The 10,744-nt window shown below is 48.6% G+C and overlaps 1 protein-coding gene across 1 annotated transcript; it reads left to right on the top strand.

Moving 5' to 3' along the window:
- The first annotated feature begins 1,257 nt into the window (after positions 1-1,257).
- CLDN14 (claudin 14) lies at positions 1,258-2,079 on the top strand. Its single transcript, XM_058523404.1, has one exon. It carries the CDS (start codon positions 1,285-1,287, stop codon positions 1,987-1,989), a length of 705 nt encoding a protein of 234 aa, XP_058379387.1. The 5' UTR covers positions 1,258-1,284; the 3' UTR covers positions 1,990-2,079.
- Positions 2,080-10,744: the final 8,665 nt, after the last annotated feature.

The following is a 10,744-nucleotide window of genomic DNA, read 5'->3' as shown; positions in this document are numbered from 1 at the left end:
TTAGGACGCTGAAGTGACTTGTCATCAGCAAAGAAGCTTCCCTTTTCTCCCTTCAGAACCAGAAGACGCTTTGGGGCCACGAGGTCCAGCTCCTTCGTTTTAAGAGGAGGAAGCTGAGACCCAGAGAGAGGCCCCCAGTCACCCAGCAGGCAGGGGCGGCACTATGCCCGGAACACCTGATTCTCCGTCTTTTGCTCCTTACCCTGCCCCAGGCAGGAGAGAGGAGCTAGATGTCCACTCGGGTACTTCTGCTCTCCCTCCCTCCCTTCCTTTTTCCTTCCTCTCTCCCTCCCATCCTTTTCCCTGCCTCCTTCCTTCCCCGTCTCTCTCCTTCCTCTCTCCCAATATTTCCTGAGTATCCCCCATATGCCTGGTACTACATAGGTGCTGGGTCCTTGCCCCCAAAAACTGTTCTGGATTTTGCCATAGTTAGAATTTTTTAAAACCTCTGAAATGGCTCCGTGTGCCCCTATCTCTGAAAGCCAGCAGCAGCATTCATTTTGCAACAAGCACACCCTTCTGCAGAGCGGTGTGAGGGGAGGTGCCCCGCCTGGAGGAGAGGGTTGCTGGTTTGTGGTCCTGGCCGCAGCACCTAAGGAGCTGGGGACCTTGGTCATTCCTGCCCCCTGGCGTCAGTGGACAATCTCTAAGTTCACATCCAGCTCTGGGATTCTGGAAAGCAGTGTCTGACCTGCCTATGGGGGCCAAACCCCTCCCAACCTGAGTGCATAGGGAAGTTGCCCACTTTCAGAAAACATTTCATCCTCACAGGTAGTCTATGGCTATTTTCTAGGTCATAAGCAGCACACACTTTAACACTTGTCATTCCATTTGTTGATTTAACAACTGAAGTGATTACTGACTGAATAGAAGGAAATGAGATTCCAACGCAGCAGAAATGTTTGAGGGTAGACATAAGGTAGAACTTCCCACGCAGTTGGTACGTACTGAGAGATCAGAAATGGGGGCTCTAGAGTGCCCTTCTATGGGGTCCTTGAGAAGGGCAGACCAGCCAGATTTCTGCCCTCATCCCTTCCAGTTCTGGCCTTCCAGGGACAGTGTCTTAGACAAGCGGCTTATTCTTTCATCCAATGAAGTCTCAGAAACTATTTTTAAAAATATGTTAACTGTGGTACCAACTGCCTATGGAAAACTCAGTTTCAGTGGCAGAAACGAATGCATCAAGATAATATTTAACCCATTTCCTTTCTCGCCCTGCCCCGCCTCCCCCGTTCATTAGGACTCCGGCGGGCGCCTGAGCGAGCGCGGCCGGCCGGCGGGGCTATGGCCAACACGGCCGTGCAGCTCCTGGGCTTCGTGCTCAGCTTCCTGGGCCTGGTGGGGACGCTGATCACCACCATCCTACCGCACTGGCGCAGGACGGCGCACGTGGGCACCAACATCCTGACGGCCGTGTCCTACCTGAAGGGGCTGTGGATGGAGTGCGTGTGGCACAGCACGGGCATCTACCAGTGCCAGATCTACCGCTCGCTGCTGGCGCTGCCCCGCGACCTGCAGGCGGCCCGGGCGCTCATGGTCATCTCCTGCCTGCTCTCGGGCCTGGCCTGCGCCTGCGCCGTGGTGGGCATGAAGTGCACGCGCTGCGCCAAGGGCACGCCCGCCAAGACCACCTTCGCGGTGCTGGGCGGCGCGCTCTTCATCCTGGCCGGCCTCCTGTGCATGGTGGCCGTCTCCTGGACCACCAACGACGTGGTGCAGAACTTCTACAACCCGCTGCTGCCCAGCGGCATGAAGTTCGAGCTGGGGCAGGCCCTGTACCTCGGCTTCATCGCCTCGTCCCTCTCGCTCATCGGCGGCACGCTGCTCTGCCTGTCCTGCCAGGACGAGGCGCCCTCCAGGCCCTACCCGCCCAGGCCCGCCGCGGCCACGGCGCCCGCCTACCGGCCGCCCGACGCCTACAAGGACAACCGAGCCCCCTCGGCCACCTCGGCCTCGCACAGCGGGTACAGGCTGAACGACTACGTGTGAGTCCCCAGGGCCTGTCCCTCCCTGAGCCCCTAAAGGCCCCAGGACCCAGACTGCCCACTGATGCGGGGGTCCCGTGGCACAAAGTTTACTTCTGGGCTGCTTTTGTGTCCAAAGGAATAATGTGACCATGAGGAAATGGGCTTAGAACACTTAGGGAAGGTGGGGGGAAAAGAAGAGAAAAGCTCCATATACCAAAGACTAAAAAAAGAAAATCCTTTCTGTTTTTGTATTTATTACTATATGTATTTATGTGGGTGATTTCATAACAGCCGAGGAAAAAGTGACTTGGGGGTTTGGTCAGTGGGGTTTATTTGCAATACAGGAATAAACCTTTTGGATGTGGTTGTTTATGAAATGGATGGTATTCATCTCTGTTTCCAGACTCTTATTCTGTCTGCTAAGGTGCTGGGAACCACAGTCAGTGCATTATCGGGGTGCTGTGTCATGAGGCAATGGGGACACTCAGGGAGTGGCCATGCCCCACACATGAGGGGAAAATCAGAGGAGGGCAGGGCTGATATTCACCCAAAAGATGCTTGAGCAACACCCACTAAAAACAGTTTTGGTATCCTGGCTTAACCCCAGAGGCAGTGGGGAAGTACAGGGCTTCCTTGGGAAAAAGATAATTGCTATAAATCACAAAGTAAAAACGATGTCGTTTTCTCCCAATGAGCAGTAGGCTCCCACTAGCAAGGAAGCAAAAGTCAGAAAAAAAAAAAAGACAAAGCAAAACATGCCTGGTGGCTTCGCTCTCTAGGCATTGGCAGGAAGCCCAGTTAGGAGCATTGCTCACTCCCGTGGGCCCATGTAGGACATCAGTGGCTTCTTTTCTGGGGACAGAGCACGTTGGCAGCTGCCATCAGAGCAGGTACGGGAGTCTGTTGACTGCTCCTTTAGCTGGAAAGATGTGCTGGAGGAGGTCTGACTGCGTTAAGGACACCGCTGATGCTTTCTGGCTGTGATCTAAGTCACACCGTCAGAGAGCTGTAAGTTCGCTTGCGCTCTCTCTCTCTCCCTCTCTCTCTCTCTCTCTCTCTCTCACACACACACACACACACACACACACACACACACACAGCCCACCATTAGCCCAGGGAGCTTGGTCCTGCTCTTTATCCATTTCACAGTCTTGCCCGTGATGTGCCCTGATGGCGTCCTGCTCATGCCTCTGTCCCAAACCTCAGGCTCTGAACGGGGAGGGAAATATTCCGCCCTGTGGAAGGGCTGAGCCTGAGACCTACGCACAGAGCGGCTATTACATGAAATCCCTCCATTTTAAAGGGGTCTTGGACTAGGGCCACCAGAACTCCAGCCATCACTGTCCACAGGGAGGAGAGCCACAGTGGGTCAGCGGTGGACATGGATCCAGCTGGCCAGGCTTGCTGGCGTGGCCTGGTGAGACCCAGGCCCCAGAAGCAAGAAAGTGCAAGGGGAGGCTCCAGAACGGGTCACGAGGCCAGGTGGGCCACAGCCCGGCACCCATGGACCCTGCAAGGCCAGAGGTCGCTTTATGCTCCCCTGACTTCATGCTTCCTCCTGACGGGGTCCTCCAGGCCCTCAGACCAGGCCATCGAGATGGTGGTGAGACACCCAGCCGCCACGTGCTTCCCCCGCAGGCAGAGGCTGTCACCAGTAACAGGCGTACACTGAGCGACCCTCTTCTGATTCCTGTGGGCTTCACCAGTTACACCTACTAAACTACACCGTTGATGAGATCTAGCAACATGAAAACCTTCAAGCAACATTAAAAAGTGGGGAGTTTAAGGAACAGTTCTACACACACATATTTCCTTTCTCTTTTTTGCTGACCTCTAGACCGCAGGCAATAGGTGCCACATCTGTTTGGGAGGAGGAGGTGCCGTGCATCTTAGCCTCTATCTGACCACAGAGAACAGAAGGGGGGGGGATCTGCCATCCCATTTAGGCCAGGGATTTAGATCAGAAAGGTCATCATTTATTTATGGTGAAGCAAGAAATTTAAACCTACTCTTTAAATTATAAAGATAAATAAATCTGAATCAATAAAGAAGAGAAATAAAATCTTCTAAAAATGGAATAATACCTTGAATGTGTTTAATGAACTTATTCTAGTTAACAGACCTATTACAAATTAAAGAAAAGATGTGGGCCGGCCCGGTGGCGCAAGCTGTTAAGTGCGTGCACTCTGCTGCGGCAGCCCGGGGTTCGCCGGTTCGCATCCCAGGCGCACACTGACGCACTGCTTAGCAAGCCATGCTGTGCGGGCGTCCCATATAAAGTAGAGGAAGATGGGCAGGGATGTTAGCCCAGGGCCAGTCTTCCTCAGCAAAAAAAAAGAGGAGGATTAGCAGATGTTAGCACAGGGCTGATCTCCTCACAAAAAAAAAATAATAAAATAAAATAGCTTTTTTCAAACTCTTCCTCTGAATTCTGTTACTACTAAAGTAAAAGGTCCCTTTCTCCTACTCAGGTGAAAAACTAATAATAATATTGATTACCATTTATTGAGCACTTCTTATGTGCCAGGTATACTTTTCGTTTACTAATTTGGTCCACTGAGATACGTGAGACCCAATGAGATAAATACTATACTTAACCTCATTTTACAAAGGAGGAAATTAAAGGACATAGAGATTAAGTTACTTGCCCAGGATCACAGAGCTGGTGAGTAAAAGACCCAGGATCCACACCCAGACAGGTAAGCAGGGGGCAAATGTGTTAACTCAAGTCGAGGCATGACCTATAGTCTAATTACTTTTATATCCAGACTATTTCCAAATAATTAAGCAAATTGTTTCATGACCAAATCTGATTCTTTCCAGAACCCTCACTTCACAGAGCTGCTGTTAACTGGGTTCCTGCTAGATTAGATGAAACGTGCTATCAGACCCAGAGGTCCGAGTTTGAATTCCCATAGAAAGCAGGAAGTTACACACAGGAAGTGACAGACAGATGGCTCCGTCCTACAGTTGTCCAGCTAAACCAGGAAGTTGATCCAAATAAGACCTTGATTCCCTCCCTCAAGTAACAGTATAAGAAGACAGTTCCCTATCTCCTCTTGCTCTTGTGTTCCTGGTCACTCCTGAGACAAGAACCTCAAGTCCTTTGATCCCCTCCTTTGCCAAATTACCAACAGGGCCATCTGTTGGTAGGACTAGGCAGTCTTTTTTTTTTTTTTTTAATAATTTTATTTATTTATTTATTTTCCCCCAAAGCCCCAGTAGGTAGTTGTATGTCATAGTTGCACATCCTTCTAGTTGCTGTATGTGGGACGCTGCCTCAGCATGGCCAGAGAAGCGGTGCGTCGGTGTGTGCCCGGGATCTGAACCCGGGCCGCCAGCAGCGGAGCGCGTGCACTTAACCGCTAAGCCACGGGGCCGGCCCCTAGGCAGTCTTAACCAAGGTTGTTTTCACAAAAGTATGGTCTCCTTGAGGAGGTACAACATATAACCCCAAATTTCAGAATAAAAAAGACACATGAGTCAGACTCTGTTGTTTTCCAGGAAACTGTTGTTATGGATATAAATTACAACGTGACCCTCATGGGATAAGAAATGCTACATTTCTTTGCTTCTCTAAATCAAATCAAATTTGGCTCTGATCCAGAGAAGTCTAAAGCCAGCCATGTTTTCTGGTCTTTCTCCTTGCATTTAGGAGGTCTCAGGGCCCCAATACTAATGGAGGACTTGGGAAGGTGAGGCCCGTCTTTACTCCTTGGGGGCGCCTTGATTACCTGCTGACTGCCAGGTGCCGATGCCTTCACTGCCCAGGGCCTCCTGATGCTCCTCCCAGGCCATGGCCCATCCATGTCATGTCCCATCCCCTCCCTGGCCCTGTGTGTGAGTAGGCACTGGAATCTTCCACTCTACAGAACCCTGGAGAAAAATAACCTTTGTCCCAGGCCCAGTCTCTGGGAAGCCACTTCCTGAGATGGAGCCACCTTCTCCTACACTCAAAGCACCCAAATGTCCCCTCTTGGATAACACAACGTAATTGTTTTCGTAGGTTTAACCTTTTGAAATCAGAGGCCCCTGAATTCTCCCAGAAATCCTGCTTTCATGTCACCCCCTGTCGCCCAAAATGGAAATAATTTGAAAACTACAGCACATTCACAATTTGTGTAACGGTCCATTACTTAATAGTAATAACCTGAAGATGGAGCCAGGATTTGCACCCTAAAGGCCTGGCCTCAAAGTCCCATGCTTGGCCACAATGCCATCCAACTTCTCCCTGGCTTGGTCCCTCTTTGCCTTCTCACTACCAGGCAGAGAGAACAGCATAAATGGTGACAATCCAGGCAAGAGATGTGAGTCTGGACCAGGCAGCAGAAGACATCAGGATGTGCCTGAAGGCAGAGCTCGTAGGATTTACTGATGGCTTGGTTGTGGGGTGTGAAAAGAAGAGCCTTGAAGGATGATGCCAAGATTTGGGGCTGGATCAACTGGACGAATGCAGTTACTCTTTTCTGTAATGAAGAAGATTCTGGAAATAAAAGGTTCTGGTCTAGTAAGGTAGATTAAATTCATTTTCCATGTGTTTGGTCTGAGCTGTCTCATGTGGAAAAGTCAAGTGGGTCCTTAGATGTATAAAGCTGGAGTTCAGGGAGAGATCAATTTGGGAGCCATCAGCCCAGGAATGTTATTTAAGCCCATAGCTAGAAAGGATCCTTTGGAAGTGAACATAGACGAGGCAAAGAGGCCAAGGGCTGAGCCGTAGAGCGAGTCACATTTAGAAGCTAGGAGAATGAAGGAGATCCAGCGAAGCAGCCAGTGAGCAAGGAGACCAAAAAGAGTGATGTTCTGGAAGCCAAGGAGATGGGAGCGATCAGCAGTGCTAAGTCACCTCAGTCAATCTTCACAGTACTGTAGGATGCAGGCACTATGATTGGCTTCATTTCACAGAGTAGGAACTGGACTTAGAAAAAGTAAGGAACTCGCGGAGGACTGCTCAACAGAAGGAGCCAACTGCCTGGTATGGAGAACACGCACAAGGAAATTAAAAAATTCTTGTTTCCAGTTCATAGGTTGCCATAGCCCTTAAGAAAAATATGCATGTTCCTGCTCCTTCTGCATAAACATTAAGGCAGACCTGGTTATAGACTCCTCCCTAGATAACAGAACAGGGTCTCCGCACCAGGTTTTATTCTGTGCACCCCTAGAGCAGTTTATGGTTACGGACTCCACCTTAGATTAAAACTTATAAATATGAAGAAAAAAGATAAATAAGATTTCAAAGGGAAACCAATTATATTGAAATATGTTATCAAAATATTTAAAAAGTATGACATAGTAATATTTATGCTCCTTTATTGATGTACTAAATGACAATATCCGGGAAATGGTCTAATAAATACTGCAATTTCAAAGCAGTAATGAGCATAAATGATATTTTAAGAAATTTGCAACAACTGTAATTTGATGTGAAAATATTTGTGACTTCCAGTAGTGATAAAGTCACAAGGGCTGAAATATGAAATACCAAAAAAAAATGTAAAGCAACTTGCTCAGGTGACTTGAAGATACACTTAAGGCCCCTTCACATGACAAGATGTTCATACAACCAGAAATTCAAATTTTCTTTTGCAAGTAAGTGATAGTTCATTGAAATAAACCCTAAGAGCTGCCTGGGGACCCCAGAGGGTGTTATGTGTGTGTGTCTGGGTGAGGGTGGGGACACCAGAACAGCAGGGCGGAGCTGAGCACCATTCCTGAAGACAGCAGAAACCTGGGTCCATCATTAAGTCTCAGTGTCCCTCCCCCTGTTTGTCCAATGAATACAATGATAAACCTGGAATGTTTATCTGAATGCCCTGAGGAGAATGGATCGCAATGCCCCCAAAGGCAGTATTCCCAACTGTTATAAACAGAACAAGGAGCTCCCCGCAGAGGCCAGAGGAGCCCGGCTCAAATACCCAGTCATGGGTTTCAGGCCAGGTACCACTGGCTGTCATCTGCACATTCCACAGGGAGGAGGGAGGGGGAAAGGAGATCGAGTCCGTTGGAGGAGCCTTGCTAAACTAAGTCAGGCCAAGAGCAAAGGCAAACCCACTGCATATTTCTTCTGCAAGAAACGACAATTTTAGACAAATGAAATTCGAGTTGGCAATGCTCTGTAACTTAACAGTCACTGTGGGGAGAAGGAGGAACAAGCAGAGGAAGCCCCAGGGGGAACAACAAGTGAGTGAAACAGGGTTAACTAAGACTTTGAGGATAGAAAAAAAACACCCCCCCACATCTCTTGTAGCATCGTCACCTTTTTATCACCTAAGAAGAGATACAGAGTGTGTGTGTGTGTGTGTGTGTGTGAGAGAGAGAGAGAGAGAGAGAGAGAGAGAGAAAGATTGAAATCTGAGGTCCTGTATATTTGAAGCCATTTCTTGAATCAAAAAGCACAAAGCCCAACTACCGGGCAACAATCCAAAGGAAAACACAGAAATTTCATTCTAGTAAATTATTTTAAAATACTACCAACTGGCTCATGCAGGTGCGTGTGGCAGGGGAAAGGCATTAGCAAACAGCCCATTTCCTGCCTGGGAAAGGCCAGTGGGGTCGCCCCATAAATCTGGGAGGGCCCAGCCCCCAGGGGGAAATCACCTGCATCCTCCTCACACCCCTTGCTCTGCCAGCTTTGCCCCAGGAAAGCCCAGCACGATATACACTTTAATTCCTTTCTCACGAGGGCTTTCTGTTTAAAAGCTCGCCACCCTGCCATCCCTGCTGGGTAAATGATTGACGGCTCAAGCTCTCCATCCCACCAGGGCAGCCTACCAGCTCCTGCCAGGAGCATCAGCTGCCTCCGGCTCTGGGGAGGTCTGGGATTTTTTCAGTCATCTCAGGCATTTTTCCAAAATAAAGCATTTGCATAGGTTTCCCATCCAGCATAATAAATAGCAAGAAGGCAGGATTTAACAGCCAGGAAAACACAGGAGAGTCTTGGTCTAGTGGCTCTAACAGGTGGCTGGGGAAGCAGGTGCCTGCCTTGGGTAGGAGCTCACCGTGACCTTGCTGAACACAAGTGGAGGCAGCGGGGGCCCAGGACAGTGAACAGTGGGCAATGAGGAGACTCAAGTGCTACACTTGGGAGTCCTTGACCCGGGCAGGACCTGATTCCCAGCCCTCTCCCCAGACAACCCTCTCAGCGGGAGGGGGAGCCTCTTTTTCCATCTATAGCTCCAGAGATACTTCTGTTAGGAAATTCATCGTTCACCTTTGCAATGATTATGAATTTCTCCATAATGCCCAGGCATAAAACTATCACATGTCTTTGTTTTTCTAAAATCGAATCTGGTTCTGATGAAAACCACAGTGAGGTGCTACTACACGCCTACTCAAATGGCTAAAATGTAAAAGATTGACAATATCGAGTGTTGACATGGAGGTGAAGCAGCTGCAACTTACATTCCCAGGAGAGGGGGCGTAAATTGGTACCATTCCTTTGGTAATTGGGAGGGGCCCTGGAGGGACTTCTGGTTGCTGGTCATGTTCCCTCTCCTGACCTGGGTGGTAGTATTCATTCTACGATCATTTATATAGGTGGACACACAACTGAGACATTTTGTTTCTGTTTTTGTTTTCTTTACAACTCACCCTGTGCTCATCTCTTTTCCCCACTAGATTGTGAATGCTTCTGTTCTAGTCACTTTTTCATTTCACAGCCGTGCATATAGTAGTTCCTCAGCAGGTGACTTGTGATTGAATGCATGGCTTTGTGCTTTTCGTAAGAATGCCACCATTGAATCCCTTTAGATTTGCAACTCCTCTTATATATTTTACATATGACTTAGTTTATTTAAAAAATCCATTTGCACAGAACTTCCCAGGACCACACTGCATGGAAAACAAGACCTCCTGGCACCACAGGCCACTCCACTATTGGAATCTCCACTATAGGGCAAGGGACTTGACTAAAGCTGAAAGGGAGGAGAAAATGCAGGGTGATGCATTTTATATGGTGCCCAAGAGTTCACCCCCTTCCCCAAGTGGCAGTTGAACCTCATTTCACCAGTCAATAACAGACAGCAGAGGGAGACACATTCCCCTACTGGGCCCAAATGTGGTCAGGGTTACGGTTAAATCAGGATCTTTGGGAAGAAGTTCTGAAGTACTGTTACCGCCCAATGTGGGGCCTTCCGCTCACCACAAGACATGCCAATAGTCAAGAGGCAAGGTGGTAGGAGAAAAAGGACTTTTTTATTACAGCTCACTAGCAAGAGGGAAGATGGCCAACTCATGTCCAAAAGAACCATCTTAAGGGGGCACAAATCTTACAGCAGTTATATAGGCCATTGGGTTATTGGGGAGGGGGTTAGGAATGTTGACCTTCTGGTGTTACAGCCTGGGAGTGCCATACCAGATCTTGCAGTTTTCACTGATGATGGCTATCAGCATAGATTCTCTGTTGGGGGGTCATCACATTCCTAAGGAACTCAAAAAAACAAAGTTATCATCTTATCACAGCTGGGAGGTATGTGCACAAGCAGGGGTCGTAAAATCTATAGAGCAGTTAGACCTCCTGGAGCGTGCAGATCCAGCTGGGTTAGTTTGTCAGAGGTCATCCAAAGTTACAATAGGGCTTCTTTTCTACAATATGGCTTCCCTTATGTCAACCTTATCTTGAGCCGGTATCAATACAATCTTGGTGCTCTAAAACATCTGCACAGTTGGTCTTTCATGCATGAAGTTCTTTTAATGAAAGCAAAGCCTTTCCATTCACATTTAAAGAAAAGACTTTAAGCTTCCTCCAACTTATCATCTCCAAATCCTCAGACTTACTTGTG

The sequence above is a fragment of the Diceros bicornis genome, chromosome 27 (assembly GCF_020826845.1).
Source record: "Diceros bicornis minor isolate mBicDic1 chromosome 27, mDicBic1.mat.cur, whole genome shotgun sequence".
NCBI classification, from domain to species: Eukaryota; Metazoa; Chordata; class Mammalia; order Perissodactyla; family Rhinocerotidae; genus Diceros; species Diceros bicornis.
The sequence above is the reverse complement of the archived record's forward strand: the minus strand, read 5'-3'. Positions and strand labels throughout refer to the sequence as shown.